This window comes from Nothobranchius furzeri, chromosome 5, assembly GCF_043380555.1.
Source record: "Nothobranchius furzeri strain GRZ-AD chromosome 5, NfurGRZ-RIMD1, whole genome shotgun sequence".
NCBI lineage: Eukaryota > Metazoa > Chordata > Actinopteri > Cyprinodontiformes > Nothobranchiidae > Nothobranchius > Nothobranchius furzeri.
In genome coordinates this window covers 56,827,500-56,843,127 of record NC_091745.1, presented here as the reverse complement: position 1 = coordinate 56,843,127, position 15,628 = coordinate 56,827,500, and the positions used below count along the sequence as shown (strand labels likewise).

Sequence of the window (15,628 nt, the reverse complement as noted above, 5' to 3'; positions counted from 1 at the left end):
CAAATTCCTAACTTATGAAACATGCAGTGGCCACTTAACGCATGTTCCTCTGCAATTGACATGATAAATCCCACCCTTGCATACACAGGTTCTCCATTCACAGTTATTTACATACAGAAACACCCTCAAATAACCATATTTAGTCACACCACTTCTTCAGGTCATGAGGGTAATCCCTGCGTTCTTCCCAAAAAATACAAGTTTATTGACTGCGAGATTGATGCACTGGCTGCCTAAGTAGAAGAGAGGTTGAAAATGTGGTCGGGGCAGAGGAGATGGTTCTGTCAGACGTAAAGAAAAAATAGTTAAACATAAAATTGAATATGAAAAATCGAGGAGTAACGGCTTGTAGTTTACAGTTTAGTTGTAGGCATGTTCTGTCAGTTTTGTTCTTGCTTGAACACATTAGTTGTCTGTTATTTTATGATTTTATGTTTTTATCTTGCTCTTATGCCCAGGTACTGGGAATGTTTTTATGATGATGTTTAGCACCTTGGGCTTCTGATAACGTTGCAGAAGGTGCTCTACAAATAAAATTGATTGATTGAGACATGGTTCCACAATTTACAAGTGATTTTATTTTAGAAAGATAAGTTTTAAAAAAATAATAATTCCTCCTTGAACCGTCACCTTATCGTGGTGGAGGAGTTTGAGTGCCCTAATGATCCTAGGAGCTATGTTGTCTGGGGCTCTTTGTGCCCCTGGCAGGGTCTCCCATGACAAATTGGTCTTAGGTGAAGGGTGAGACAAAGAACAGTTCAGAAGATCTTTCATGGATGTAAAAACAAAGAGTCGGAGTACCCGGCCCGGAGGGTTACCGGGGTCCCACCCTGGAGCCAGGCCTGGGGTTGGGGCCCGTGAGTGAGTGCCTGGTGGCCGGGCTTTTGCCCATGGGGCCCGGCCGGGCCCAGCCTGAACCGGATACATGGGCTCATCCAACTGTTGACCCACCACTCACAGGAGGAACATGAAGGGTCCGGTGCAGTGTGGATTGGGTGGCAGACCGAGGCGGGAGCCTTGGCGGTCCGATCCCCGGACAAGGAAACTGGCTTTTGGGACATGGAACGTCACCTCGCTGGCGGTGAAGGAGCAGGAGCTTGTGGCAGAGGTTGAGCGGTACTGGTTAGATATAGTCGGACTCACCTCGACACATAGCATTGGCTCTGGAACCCAAGTCCTTGAGAGGGGTTGGACACTCTCCTTTGCTGGAGTTGCTCCAGGTGAGAGGCGGAGGGCTGGGGTTGGCTTTTTGTTAGCCCCAAGACTCTGCCTGTGTGTTGGGGTTTACCCCGGGGGACGAGAGGGTAGCTTCCCTGCGCCTTCGGGTCGGGGAACGGGTCCTGACTGTTGTTTGTGCTTATGTGCCAAATATCAGTTCAGAGTACCCACCCTTTTTGGAGTCCCTGGGACGAGTGCTAGATAGTGCTCCATCAGGAGACTCCATTGTCCTGCTGGGGGACTTCAATGCTCACGTGGGCAATGACAGCTTGAACTGGAGGGGTGTGATTGGGAGGAACGGCCCACCTAATCTGAACTCGAGTGGTGTTTCGTTATTGGATTTCTGTGCAAGCCGCAGTTTGGTCATAACAAACACCATGTTTGAACATAAGGATGCCCATCAGTACACTTGGTACCAGGGCAGCCTAGGTCGCAGGTCGATGATAGACTTTGTAGTCGTATCATCTGACCTGTGGCCGTATGTTTTGGACACCCGAATGAAGAGAGGAGCGGAGCTGTCTGATCACCACCTGAAGGTGAGTTGGATCAGATGGTAGGGGAAGATGCCGTGTAGACCTGGCAGACCCAAATGCATAGTGAGGGTCTGCTGGGAACGCTTGGCAGAAGAACCTGTCAAGACGGTCTTCAACTCCCACCTCCGGCAGAGCTTTGAATGCGTCCCGAGAGCAGAGGGCGACATCGACTCCAAGTGGGCCTTGTTCCACTCTGCGATTGTTGAGGCGGCTGTTGCTAGCTGTGGTCGCAAGGTGGCCGGTGCCAGTCGTGGTGGCAACCCCCGTACCCATTGGTGGACACCAGAGGTTCGGAGAGCCATCAGGCTGAAGAAGGAGGCCTACAGGGCGTGGCTGGTCTGTGGGTCTCCAGAGGCAGCAGACAGGTACCAGATAGCCAAGCGGGGTGCAGCAGTGGCAGTTGCCAAGGCAAAATCTCGGGCGTGGGAGGAGTTTGGTGAGGCCATGGAGAAAGACTATCGATCGGCACCAAAGAGGTTCTGACAAACTGTCCGGCACCTCAGGAGAGGGAGGCAGCAACTTGTCTCAGGTGGAGCGTCGCTGCAAGCGTCAGCCTCCCCTGGGTCAGGTGGGAGTGGTTCTGCTGCAGGGACAACACAGGCTCTGTGGACATCAATGATCTTAGAGGTACTGGATTCCCTGGTCAGTCCGGCGCTGTTGTGGTCAACAACACCTGACCGAGGAGTGACATGAACACAAAAGAGAGCATGCAGCTCAGGAATGGAGTCAAACCCAAGAGAAAGATGCTTTTGGCTCAGAAAGGTGCAAGATCATCCTGCTGATAGCAGGGTCCTGGAACTGAAGACTGACAAGGTCATTTATAGAAAAGCCAAGTTGAACAGACACAAACCCATCAGATGATTGAAAGATGTACGCATCATCAGGGGCCCACAAGGGTTTGAGGGACCATGAGGTGCCCACATCTTTACCTTGTGTGGCAAGAGGTTTTGTAAAGTTGTTGAGATGACCGTTAAGGAAGTTCTCTGGCAGAAGTCGAGCTTCAAAGCTGAGTTTCTGGCCACCGATGTAACTGGAAAGGTGTTTACCTGCCCACATGGTGGAAAGAGAAAGATTATTGCAATCAGAATATTTTAAGACAAGTTGTTGTTTGTCTCGCTCGACTACAGTGGTAGGAGTCTCTGCTTCGTTAGAGAAATCGACAGAATGTGAATTTGATGAAAGCTGAATCTGTGGTGGCAAAGGTTCTGGGCTAGGTGGTGAACATGTTGTTCCCACCTGTTCAGAGTTGCCAACCGTGAGACAGTGGAGGTCAGGAGGCAGAACAATGGGCAGAGGTTCTTCAACCCTGACCAGAGTTCCCCCTCTTCCACATCAATGCAAGCATCAATGCGCCTCAGAAAGTCCATGCCAAGGGTGAGAGGCATGGTTCCACTCTCTGAGATGTACACAAAAAGAAACAAGCACAAAAATATATAATACAGTCACCCCAGGCAATAGTGAACATTCACGCCAACATGAGAGAACCCAGCACCAGCACACGCACAAAACAGGACCGCCACCACCGAGGCCACCTTCACCACCTCCTGTCCCAGCCTGCACAAAAGATAGGGGAGTTACAAACACTGAAACTATTTTGATAAAACATGGTTGTTTTCCCCACTGGACTCCCACGCTGAGAGTGGGGAGCCCCCCCAACAATGTACAAAGGTCCGTGTAGAAACCACAAGATGGGGAGAAACTAAAAATGGAGAAAATAACTAAAACAAAACAGCGGCGCCACCAGCCAGACCACAGAGTGTAATCAGTCCGCCAGCTAGTATCATTCGGGCCGCAAGGAAGCTTCCCCGCCCGGCAGCACACAGGTATTCAACACCTGTCCTTTTTTTCCAATGCTCAATTCACTCTGGGATGAGCGGTAGCGTCATGCCCAGCACAAAACAAATGCCCAAGCACCAAAGCAGAGCCGATCGCCTACTGAGGCACAGTTTGAGGACAGCAGCTAACGCCAGAGTGCAGCAGTTTCCTTAGCATGCTCCAACAGTGAGCAGAGCTCCCTTTTATACTCACAGCACCCTCATGAGTGTGAAAGCCGGTATGTGCCAACCCACATAATTTGGAGCAGGCTTATTTCATCCTGCTACAGTAATATAGGTAGAAACTGCATCTTTCCCTGAAAGATATCTAGTCCCCCATAATTCGATCCCTGCTTCTGGATGATAAACAGGACATTTGGATCAATGAAGGAAATCCCCCCAGACGCCCCGGACAGAGAGTGAAAGGTGGACAAGTCCAGGGGAGAGAGGACGTATGGTCATCCTATCTATAATTAAACATGGACTGGAATTGGATTCATGTAGTTTGTCTGTCGCTCCAAAAACGGTCTTGAATCACGGGATAGGTCCAGAAGGATCTCCTTCAGGAAGCGGTATCTGCTCAGGAGTCATTTTGGATTTTCTCCAGCAGACAGTGTTGGGCAAGTTACTTCAAAACTGTAATGCATTATTTATTACTTGTTACCCTTATTTTAATGTAATTGATTACATTACAATATTACTTATTTTAAAATGTAAGGCATTACACTACTTTTGCATTACTTTAAATTACTTTCACCAAAACAACTTCAATATGAATCAGGTAATCTGACGCTCAGTGAGCTCATGGAAAGTGATGTGGTGTCTGAGCTAGGGTTGCTGTTAAAAACAGTCAGATATAATATCAGTGCTTTAAAATAGTTGTTTATTAAATAAAAGCAACAACATTTTGTACTCTCAGCACACTGCCATCTTATATTAACTGAGCAGGGAGTGAGGTGGTGGGGGCTCCAAGCCTAGATTTGCCTTGGTCCTTAAATGCCTTGATACGGCCCTGGATGTGGGACTGACTTCTGGGGTGATCTGATTCTATCACATGTATAAATATTAAATGGTTATTTATTATTGCTTTTCACAGGTAAACATGTGTATTGGAGATAAATCTACCTACTTTTTTTCTTTTCAAGCACTTTCTTTTGTTTTCTTGATTTTATGTGAATAATTTCCGGCCCTTTCTCCCTCTAACCTTCCTGCGCACTAGGGGTTGTACGAACTAGTCGACTAGTCGACTAGTCGACTTCACGGCTCTGTAGTGACTTTTTATGCCTGTCATCAACTAGTCGCTGTCACGTGATAATGACTGACAAGATGCAGTCCTCGGAAAAGACAGCAGGTGATGAGCCCCTGCGCGTCTGGATCGAGGCGGAGGCGATGCGGTACTGACACCGGCGGTAAAACGGACATTTAACCAAACTGTGACCTTTTCCCTATTGCAATTTAACCTTCCCCTCACCCCCATCCTAATCTTAACCAGTTTGTGCATGCAAAGCTCTGATCGTTGACGTGCGCTCCAGACATTGCGTTCTGAGCACCGCCAAATCAGGTGTCACCACCTCAAAAACAAATTAAACACGCGATCGTTCATGTCGGCTCATTTCCTTTCATGTTTTCTGTCTGTTATTTGTGCCTGATGCATTTCGCTGCTGCGGAGCGAGGCGCATCACCTGTTGTCCTCCGGTGACACACCCCCAAGATTCCACTATCTCCACTCCGCTCCGCTCCGGCATGAACTCCGCAGTAAAAACGGTCCCGTTGTAGTCGGCCGGCGAGCAGCGGCACTCCGCTGTTTTTGCGGTCGGTAGATCTTTTAGAACTGCAGTTCAAAGGTAACTCATAAGGTGAATATATATGAACGCAGGTAGCAGTTTTTCTTTAGGATTGAGAGGAGATGCAGGAAGATAATAGACAGGCAGGACAGAAAAATAGTCAAATAAAAACAAGTTAGTTTTTGTACCTGGTGGTTGCAACAAACAGACACCACTGAAGGTAATCAGAAGTGAGGAACAGAAAATAATTATTTTAATGTTTAGAGCAGCAGGAAAGGCTGCAGGCGCATCAGTGAGTTTGCGGCTGCTGTGCAGGGGGAGGTGGGAGAGGACTGAAGTAGGATGCAGAAACTACCGTTGTTAAAAGAGATGTGTTAACTTAGAAAATGTGGGCGCAATTTTAATTGTCAAAAACTCCAGCGAACCTACCGACCGACACCCCCCCCCCCCCCCCCGGCTTCCGGCGTATGACGTCATCAACGACTAGTCGAAGTCGACTCGACTTTCATTACTTGACTGTCGACTTTAAAAAAAATAAAGTCGTTCAGGCCCTACTGCGCACTGCATGTTTTCTCCATCTTCCAGAAAAACTGTTCCCTAGATTTCCTACTTTCAAACTAATCAGCCAAAGGGATCTACCGAATGCAAAAAAATTAAATAAAAAAGCTTCATATGCGCTGCACTCCAGCAGCAATGAGTTGAAATCACCGGGGCACAGATTATGAACACAGCTGAAAAGTACATGAAGTACCAGAGAATATGGGCTGATATAAACGATCACAAACGAATTACTTGGTTTTGGTGGAGCGATTTTGTGAATATAACAGCGGCCGCGCGCAGGACGCAGCTGGAGTATTTGAGCCATTACCGCTGCGTCCTCTGTGCTCATGGAATGCCTGCAAAGCTGAGTCCATAAATGATGTAATATATGTGGATACTGGATCTTTTTTCAGGCTTCCCGCAAATTGAATTTTTAGGAAACCCACATCTTGATTCTGGGTTTAAAAATGCATTGTAATTACCGCGTTACTGACAATTGTACCGAGTAAATATTACCATTTTCTTTCCCTGTAATGCCTTACATTACCACATTACAGTAAAAAGCAATGCATTACAGTAATTAATTACTTTTGTACTGTGTTACTCCCAACACTGCCAGCAGATCAGAGCGCTCATGGAAGGCACGTTCCTTCCAGAGTTCAAAATCCTGCCAAATCCTTCAATACCACCAGATCAGCCATGCTAGAGAGTCTCGTCGATCACAGGTGTCTTTTATAGGTTCTAACACTAATTATGCCATAAAGCTGATTTTCCACAGACATAATTACATATTGGCAATAATAATTTGTGAATGAGGAACACGCAAAGATGACTGAGACCTTGAGTATTGCAGTTCCCCTCTTCCACCTCTACATGCTGTTTGTACGCATGGTCAGAGCTGTTCTTACGTTTAGGAAGTACAAACATGGTAAATACCACACATGCGTAAAATCATTCCTACGCACCAAATAAACACAGACCTGTGTGTGCTTTGATGTTAATACTGACAGTTTGACACAGGAAACAATTCCGTAATTTTACAGAACCAAAAAAATAATAATAAACAGAAGTGAAAACAGATATGGTCTGCTGCTGCAGTAACATCTTTATCTGAACATTCAGTCCTTTGCACTTGTGTCACAACAGAAAGGTGTTTTAATGATGGTAGAAGAATAAATCCCATCTGAGTGTTTGGTAGTCCTGTCTTTGATAGACATCTATAATTCAGACTCTGATGCAAGAGAATAGGACGACCTTTCTGCTGGAACAGAAATGAACGGACATTTGTTTCAGCGGTTCCACTGGAATGTCCAGACAAGGTCAAGTTCCAGGCAAGTAAGTAAGTAAGTAAAAGTTTATTTATATAGCGCCTTTCACAGATATAAATCACAAAGCGCTGTACAACATGATAAAGATCAGGGCAAATACCTCTAACCAATAAAAACATCAGAAAAACAATAGCAGTGATAAACATAGAAAATAAAATCATGAGTATAAACAAAGTGAAGGTGTGAACCTAAACAAAGCCATCTTTTTGAACATTTAGGGAGGGAACGCCTGGATGAAAAGGTGAGTTTTTAGATGATTTTTAAAGACCTCTACAGTGTTAGAGAGACGGAGATTTGAAGGCAGACTGTTCCAAAGTCTGTGTGCAATAGTCTGAAAGGCCCTGTCCCCTTTGGTTTTCAGTCTGGTTCGAGGAACAGCCAGGAGGTTTTCAGATGTGGATCTAAGGTTCCAAGAGGTGGTGTGTGGGGATAAAAGCTCAGATAGGTAGCTTGGAGCCTGGTTGTCATGAGCTCCATAGGTCAGGACTAAAACTTTAAACTGTATTCTATATTCTACCGGGAGCCAGTGGAGGGACTGTAAAACTGGAGTGATGTGAGCTCGTCTGCTGGATTTGGTTAGGAGTCTGGCTGCTGCATTTTGGATGGCTTGAAGGCGTGAGAGGGAGGTTTTGCTGAGACCAGTAAAAAGAGCGTTACCGTAGTCTAAGCGTGATGACACAAAGGCATGGATGATTTTTTTCCAGATCTGCAGTAGAAACCAGTTTACGGACTTTTGAAATGTTTCTCAGTTGAAAGAAACAAGAGCGGGAGATGGATTTGACGTGTGAGTCTAAACTTAAAGCTGGATCAAAAATAACTCCCAGGTTTCTAATGTTGGCCTTGGCTGATGGGTAAAAAGAGATAATTTCTTGCTCGATTTTTGGCTGAAGTTCCGGGGGTGCAGCGATCAGGGTCTCTTGTCTTGTTAGTATTGAGGACAAGAAAGTTGCTGGACAGCCAGTTACTGATCTGGGTCAAGCAGAGTACAAGGGTGGCCAGCCTGTCCAACTGGTGTGGCATGAAGGACATATAGAGCTGAATATCATCATAAGTCTTTGCCTCTGTGGCTGCTTTGTTCTTATGTGAAAATGGGCCTTTTCTTACAGCTTCACTCTGATGAGTTAAACAAGTGGGGTCACTGAACAGGAGGCTGTAGATATATTTGATCAGGTCCAGAAAAAACATAGTTACATTACATTTACTTTTGACGTAGCCACAAATCAGGAGCAGAACTAAATGTTCCTTCCAGGCACATTCAGTGGTAAATTAAATGTGGGACTTATACGTACCCCTTTGATGGTGTGAGCCACAGAAGGGATTTTCACGAACTCTCAGAAAGCTATCTGCCACATCCCTAACAAATACTCTGGCTCTCAGACAGAATCTTGCAAATCCAAGTGTGCAAAGATATTTGCCAAATTGCTTTAACTCCATCTTTAGCTGCATTGTTCATGTCAGTTTAAAATATTATTATTTATGCATTATTTGTTATTTTTTCATGAATAATTGGTAAGAATTAATTTGCAGCATGTTTATTCTGCTGGGACACATTTAGCTGACGCACACCTTCTTCCCTTCAAGTAGTCACGTTGCTTATTTAAGTTAGAAAATAAGTTAGGAAAAGCTGGTTTCAATGTGCTATTGTTCATTTTTCTCCTGAAGATTTTGTTTAGACGTGGATTCATTCCCTCTTGGTTGTATGCAGTCAGCGAGGTACGTTTATTTCTGTTGTGCTCCATTATATTTACTTATAGTTTACTCTTTAGTGCATGTAAATGCATGTTCATTTTAAACGTTGGGCAGTTCAGTTGTGGTGTATTTCCTGGAGGGAGCGACTGCCGCAGACTTCTGTTCATCTTGGACATGACTTGCTTTTTATTGCAAAACCTCGCTCGTCATGGTTTTTTAACAAGCCGCTCCTGCACTGTCCCTGCAGTCTCTGGTGATCTGAGTAACTGCTGCAAGCAGTTTTAACATTTATTAAGCAGACTGGCTATGTAATCGTGATATCTATAATTGTATTGTTCCTAGTTAAAATTAACATTCCAGATATCCACAGTGGCTTACTGGGAAGATTTTATCTATCTAAAATCTAAATAGAGTCTACAAGTCTACAAGAAAACCGGTCTCACCATCCATAAAGACTTATATTCTGCTCAGATTTCTCTCTACAAGGACTCCATCTCCCAATCCCAAATCTCAGTATTACTCCAGTCTCATCTCGTCCAACTCCAGCAACACTAAAACATTATTTTCCATCATGAACAGCATTTTTCAGCCTCCCGACTCCTTACCCATCCATCTTTACTCTTCAGAAACCTGTAACTCTCTCCTTCAGTTTTTTAATGATAAGGTCAATAGAATCCATCTCTCTTTACCTCATTCCTCCCCTCCCTCTCCTGATTTATTTGAACCCACCATTCCGTTCTCCTCCTTTGAACTTCCCCATCCCTCAGAAATATTAGATTACATCACCAAATCCAAACCTTCCACCTGTCAACTGGACCCTATTCCAACTGTTTTAGTTAAATCGTGCCTTTCTTCTCTGCTCCCTTTTATAACAGCCATTATTCATTCCTCACTATCCTCTGGTACGGTCCCATCCCTATTCAAATCCGCTTCAGTCAGCCCTATTCTAAAAAAACCTGGTTTAGATCCCAATGATTTCAATAACCTCCGTCCCATTTCCCATCTTCCCTTCATTTCCAAAGTCCTTGAGAAAACTGTTGCATCTCAGCTCCATTCACATCTCACCCGCAATAACCTTTATGAACAGTTTCAGTCTGGCTTCCGTCCCCACCACAGCACAGAAACAGCTCTCATCAAGATCACTAACGACCTACTCATTGCTGCTGATTCTGGTTTAATCTCTATTCTTATTCTCCTCGATCTGAGTGCGGCCTTTGACACCATTTCTCATCCCATCCTCCTTAATAGACTCTCTTCCTTAGGCATCACTCACACCCCCCTCCGCTGGTTTCAATCTTACCTTACTGGCCGCACTCAGTTCATCCAGTTAAAATCCTTTACCTCAGAACCCTCCCCAGTCAAGTCAGGTGTGCCCCAGGGCTCTGTCCTGGGGCCCCTCCTCTTCATAGTATATCTCCTCCCTATCGGCAAAATCTTCCGCAAATTCAATATCCAGTTTCACTGCTTTGCAGATGACACCCAGCTCTGCATTTCCAGTAAGCCCAACTCAACTCTCCCACCATCCTCCCTTACACTCTGCCTCTCTGAAATCAAATTATGGTTCACCTCTAATTTCCTCAAACTCAACGGCAATAAAACTGAACTTCTTCTTGTTGGCACTAACTCCACCCTCTCAACATCTGACAGCTTTTCTTTAACTATTGACAGCGCCATAGTCTCCCCCTCACCTCACGTCAAGAGTCTGGGTGTCATTCTCGACAGCTCACTTTCTTTTCAGGCTCACATTAATAAATTAATTCGGTCAGCATACTTCCATCTACGTTCCATAAACCGTCTTCGTCCCTCACTGACCCCTCACACTGCCGCCATTCTCGTCACCTCCCGTATCGACTATTGCAATTCACTTCTTTATGGTCTCCCCAACAAACTCCTTCATAAACTGCAACTGGTCCAGAATTCAGCAGCCCGTATTATCACCAGAACCCCTTCCTTTCACCACATCACGCCGGTTCTCCAGCAGCTTCACTGGCTCCCAGTTAAATTCAGGTCCATCTTCAAAATTCTCCTCCATACCTTCAAAGCAATCCACAACCTCTCTCCTCCATATATCTCAGACCTTATAAGTATTCACACCCCGTCCCGTTCACTCAGATCTTCTTCTTCCATCCATCTTGCGGTTCCTTCTGCACGTCTCGCTACCATGGGGAGCAGAGCTTTCAGCCGCTCTGCTCCTCGACTCTGGAACTCACTTCCCCCAGACATCAGAAACGTCGACAGTTTTACCCTTTTCAAAACAAAACTCAAAACACATATGTTTAAATCTGCCTACAACCTCTGATTTTATTGAAATGTTTCTCTCTGTTTTTTCTTCTTTGGGTTTTATTATTGTTTTATTGTATTTTATTACGTGTTTTGTGTAAAGTGACCTTGGGTGTCCTGAAAGGCGCTTTTAAATAAAATGTATTATTATTATTATAAATAGTGCTAGTATAAATGCACATTCAGATATCCAAAATAACACTACAGACAGCAGGAATAGGACTTTAATTTAACCTATCTGAAAAATGAGTTTTTACTAGTAGCTGAATTGTAGAATGTGAGTTTCTCCTAGGAAGAATTCAGTTTCTTCTATCCACAATGTTCATTCTTGACAGGAAGAATTTAATTGTTGATAGGAGGCACTAAAATCCAATACACATTAATAGGAATTGTGATGTAATTTGTCCTAGGAAGAATTACATTTCAGATATCTGAAATGTTCATTCTAGATAGTAGGAATGTTCTCATGGATATCTGGAATGTAAATTTCAACTAGGAACAATAGAGTTATAGATATCTGGATTACACACCTATGCTTACTAAATGTTACCTTAATTTTATAAGAATTTTGAGATATCTCAGTTTTAATTCCTACTACTGCAGTTGTTATTTTGGTTATCTTTAATTATAATTTCTACTAGTAACAAATAACTGTTGATGTCTGCATTTGCAATTTTGACTAAAAAAATGCAATTAGTACTAGGATAAATGACATTATTGCTATACAAAATAGGATTAATGAGAGGTCAGATTGTTGATTAAATATTAAAACAGCTTGCCATAAGCTCCAGCTCTAACGGAGAGACGCTCCTGTGGCGCTGCATTGCTCCAGTTTGCAGTCTCAGCTGATTTTGCTCAAAAAGCAAAACTTACAGTCCGTTGTTTCTTTCATTTTCGTTATAGTTGCCGGTGTTGTGCCAAAAAGCGACTGGCTGCCAAAAAATGATTAGCCACCGCGGGATCGCGCACGGTTAGGGTAATAGCATTTCTAGACGAAATTCCCCGGGATTTCGACCTAAAACTCAGCATATCTAGCAATATGGACACTGAGAAAGCAGAGATCACCTCGTCCGGTCCTACCCGTAGGAGAATTTTACGTTGTTTTACATGACACAAACCCTGTCCCTCACCCTAACCCTAACCCTAACCAAAGAAAAAAAGTACTAATACTTACTACTTATCTATTTTCCTGCAAATATGACAGCTGAGTAGCATTCCCCTTTTGTGTTGTGCGCATGCGCGCACATGCTCAGTAACAACGGGTAGGACGGTTTACCGGGTAGGAGAAATTATCAGAACACCGGTACTTAAACAGATGTTTATCGCGGATATTAGTTTTTTCCATTTCGGAAGTTGTTTTAAGTGTTGCTATTTGTCTTAAACGTTCACAATGAGGATATATTAATCTTTTTGCAATATAACGATTGAAAGATGGTTTGTGGTAAAAACTGACTTTCTTTATGTTACAGCCTTGATACAAAAAAATAAAACGGTGTAAAATGGTGCCCTGTATTGAATGTAAAGTAAAACGTTGTATAAATGGAAATAAACAATTCTCCAGCGATTTGACCCCCCCCCCCTCCCCCCCCCCCCCTTTCTTTAGTCCACTTGACATGGAGCCACAGTTAACTAGTTTGAGGCCCATTTTTACTTGAAAAATAGTATTTAAACTGATCAAGCTTTGGCTTTACTGACACTGTGTAGGTTACTATACATTACTTTGCTCTATTTAAAAGTAACAAGATAAAAGCACTTCAGCACATAAAATTAAGATTGTCACTTGCCAAATAGTGACTATACCCTCCTGTTTACCTAGAAGAAGCACCTCAAAATATCTTTAAATTCTTTATTGATTATTTAATTGTAGACAACAAAAATGGCATTTTACTTACCAAAAAGTGATTGAATCGCTCAGTTTTTCATGGAGGCTAAAATTGACCAAATAAGGGTTTTATGTATTATCTGTTGATGTTCTTGTACTCATACTGTCTACCGTATCATCATAAACACCCCAAAAATGGCAACAAAAAAAAAGATAATTTTTCTTGCCAAAAATTGATCACAGGGTCCTGGTCACCTATTAAGGGTTACATTGACCTAAATAATACTTTATTTATTATCTCTTGATGTAATTAGTCCCATCACAGGATGCTGGGTCTCTTCCACAATCATAAACGCCCCAAAAATGGCAACAAATGATCACTTTCCTGGCCAAAAATTGTTTATGAATGTGGAACGCCTGGATCTAACCTTGTTTTGTTTGTTTTCTCACCTTCAGGCCCGTGAAGCCAACCACTCGGGTGATCGAATGGCAGCGGAGAGAAACAGCCGGACAGCTCGGACGCTGAACCACGTGGCTCTGGGACTTGGGCTTGGATCCTTGGTCCTATGCATTGTTTACGTGGTGCTTATTGTTTCTAAGTTGAAGAATTAGTCCTTTTCTAACAGCACTACTCACCATGAATCAGATGAGTGCAGTTCGGTTTGACAGTTCAGTATTTCCGCCAACTCTTCCTGTCTGCTTTATTGTGGTTCCTAGTGTGCTGACCCGTTCTAGAAACCAGACGTCAGTGACTGTCAGCCACTGACTGGCTAGGGGTGGAGTCTCCGGTTGCTCCGAAACATTTTGGGGTGTTTCTCAATGTCAAGGCGCCTAGCCTTGCGAGGCAATGTCTTGCAAGGCCAGGCACCTTGCTTACAAGGACACTGTCCTTCCTTGGTCAAAGAAAATGGTTAAATGGAACAGACTTGCATCACGTGACCGCGGCTTCCACGGCGGTCATGTAACGTCACGTGACACGGGAGACAACGTTATATTTTATATGTATTTGTCATGGTCTGCGTCAGCCCCTTCCCTTTTTGTGCCTCCCGGTGTCCTCCATCCCTCTCTAGATTTTCTCTTGTGTCCCTTTGTTCCCAAGCTCCTCTTGTGCTCCACTCCAGGTTTTCCCCCTTGTGCTCTCTTAGCGCCCTCATGTGTCCTTGTCTGCATCCCTGTTATGTGTCTTATGCTGTAGCTCTTTGGCGCCCTCATGTGTCCTTTTTCTGCGTGTCAGTTTAGTGTCTTATGTTATCTTTTCTACTCTTTCCTCCCAGGTCAGCTCCAGCCTCGTTGTCCCCAGCTCAGTGTGTGTGGGTGTATGTGCTATGTCCTCCTCCAGCTATTGTGTGAGTTCTTCTCTCTGTCTTTAGGTAATTGCTGTTTTGTTCTGTGTTCAGGTATTTGCCCTCCTCTGTCTCTGTTTTCCCCATTGAGTTGATTAGTGTCACCTGCCTTCCCTCCAGCCCTCACTCCACACACCTGCTTCCTGTTTTCCTTAATTTGTCTCCCAGTCTATTTAAGCCCGGTATTGTCTCTGTCTTGTGTCGGTCCATTAACGTATCTGTATGTTAATCTGTCAGTGTTTGCTCGTGCTCTTGGTGAGCTTTGTTTTCTCCAACCTTGGAGTTTTTTGGACTTTGGCTCGCTGCCTGGATTTACTTTTGTTCCGCCTTCACAAATAAAGGATTTTTACTTTTCATCATCTCTGCCTCGTGTCATCCTGGGTAACTGCATATTTGGGTCCTAACATCCTCAGAACGTGACAGTATTCGTTTCAATTTAAATATATAATGAACTTTTACTTTTTAAATTGTGTATATGTTTAATAAATTAAATATGTAAGTGAGTTACTACCCGCTAGCCACCAAAGCTGCAACTACTAAGCAACTAACTAACAATAGATAATTCTCTGGATCTAAAAAAAAAAACATTTAAAATTAGCCGACTTACTTTTAAACTTAAATTGTCCCCGAAGTAGCTGCCGGCTTCTGATCTGCCGTCTTTTTGAAAATACTGCAGTGTATTGTGGGTAATTTTTGACCAAGGCTAGGCTACAAGACACCTCCCGTGTATCCTTACTCAGCTAGCTAAATGGCTAACAAACGGGGAACACATGCCTCGGTAGAACATGAACATTGGAACCGATTGGAACACGTCTTGGCGGCTCCCGATGACGTTTCTCCTAGGCAACTGGGGCGGGGCCAAACCATCAAGGCAAGGTTCCTTGGCATTGAGAAACACCCTCTGGCTGCTGCCTGGAGTCATTTCCTGGTTTTAGAGTCTGACAAAAAGGCAGACTGAGCAGAATGTTCAAGACCACTTCCATTATTGTGCTGTGTTGTGTTTTTGTATAGCACACAGATCAGCTCACACTGTTTACTGATCACCTATTTTTGTCTCAAGTAAAGACCACCCCCCTCTTTCCCCATGCACTATGAGGAGCACACCGACTTTTTGTCATGGAGTTGTCAGAGAAAGCTAGCCACACTGAGGTGAGCTGTGGTAACCCACGCCGTCCCGAGCTGAGTAGTGCTGTTGAAAAAGCAGCTCAGCTTTTTTTATGTCACTCTGTGTATTCATTCTACTTCAGATGAACAGGTTTGGACTGACCATCAGGTTT

At 44.0% G+C, this 15,628-nt stretch overlaps 1 protein-coding gene across 1 annotated transcript in view; it reads left to right on the top strand.

Annotated features, from left to right (window-relative positions):
• LOC107378960 (interferon-induced transmembrane protein 2) overlaps positions 1 to 13,714 on the top strand; it is a 24,719-nt gene extending 11,005 nt beyond the window's left edge. Inside the window, exon 3 of the mRNA XM_015949478.3 lies at positions 13,465 to 13,714. Coding sequence (XP_015804964.3) covers positions 13,465 to 13,620 — 156 coding nt within the window. The 3' untranslated portion in view covers positions 13,621 to 13,714. The remainder of the gene's footprint in view (positions 1 to 13,464) is intronic.
• The last annotated feature ends 1,914 nt before the right edge of the window (positions 13,715 to 15,628 follow it).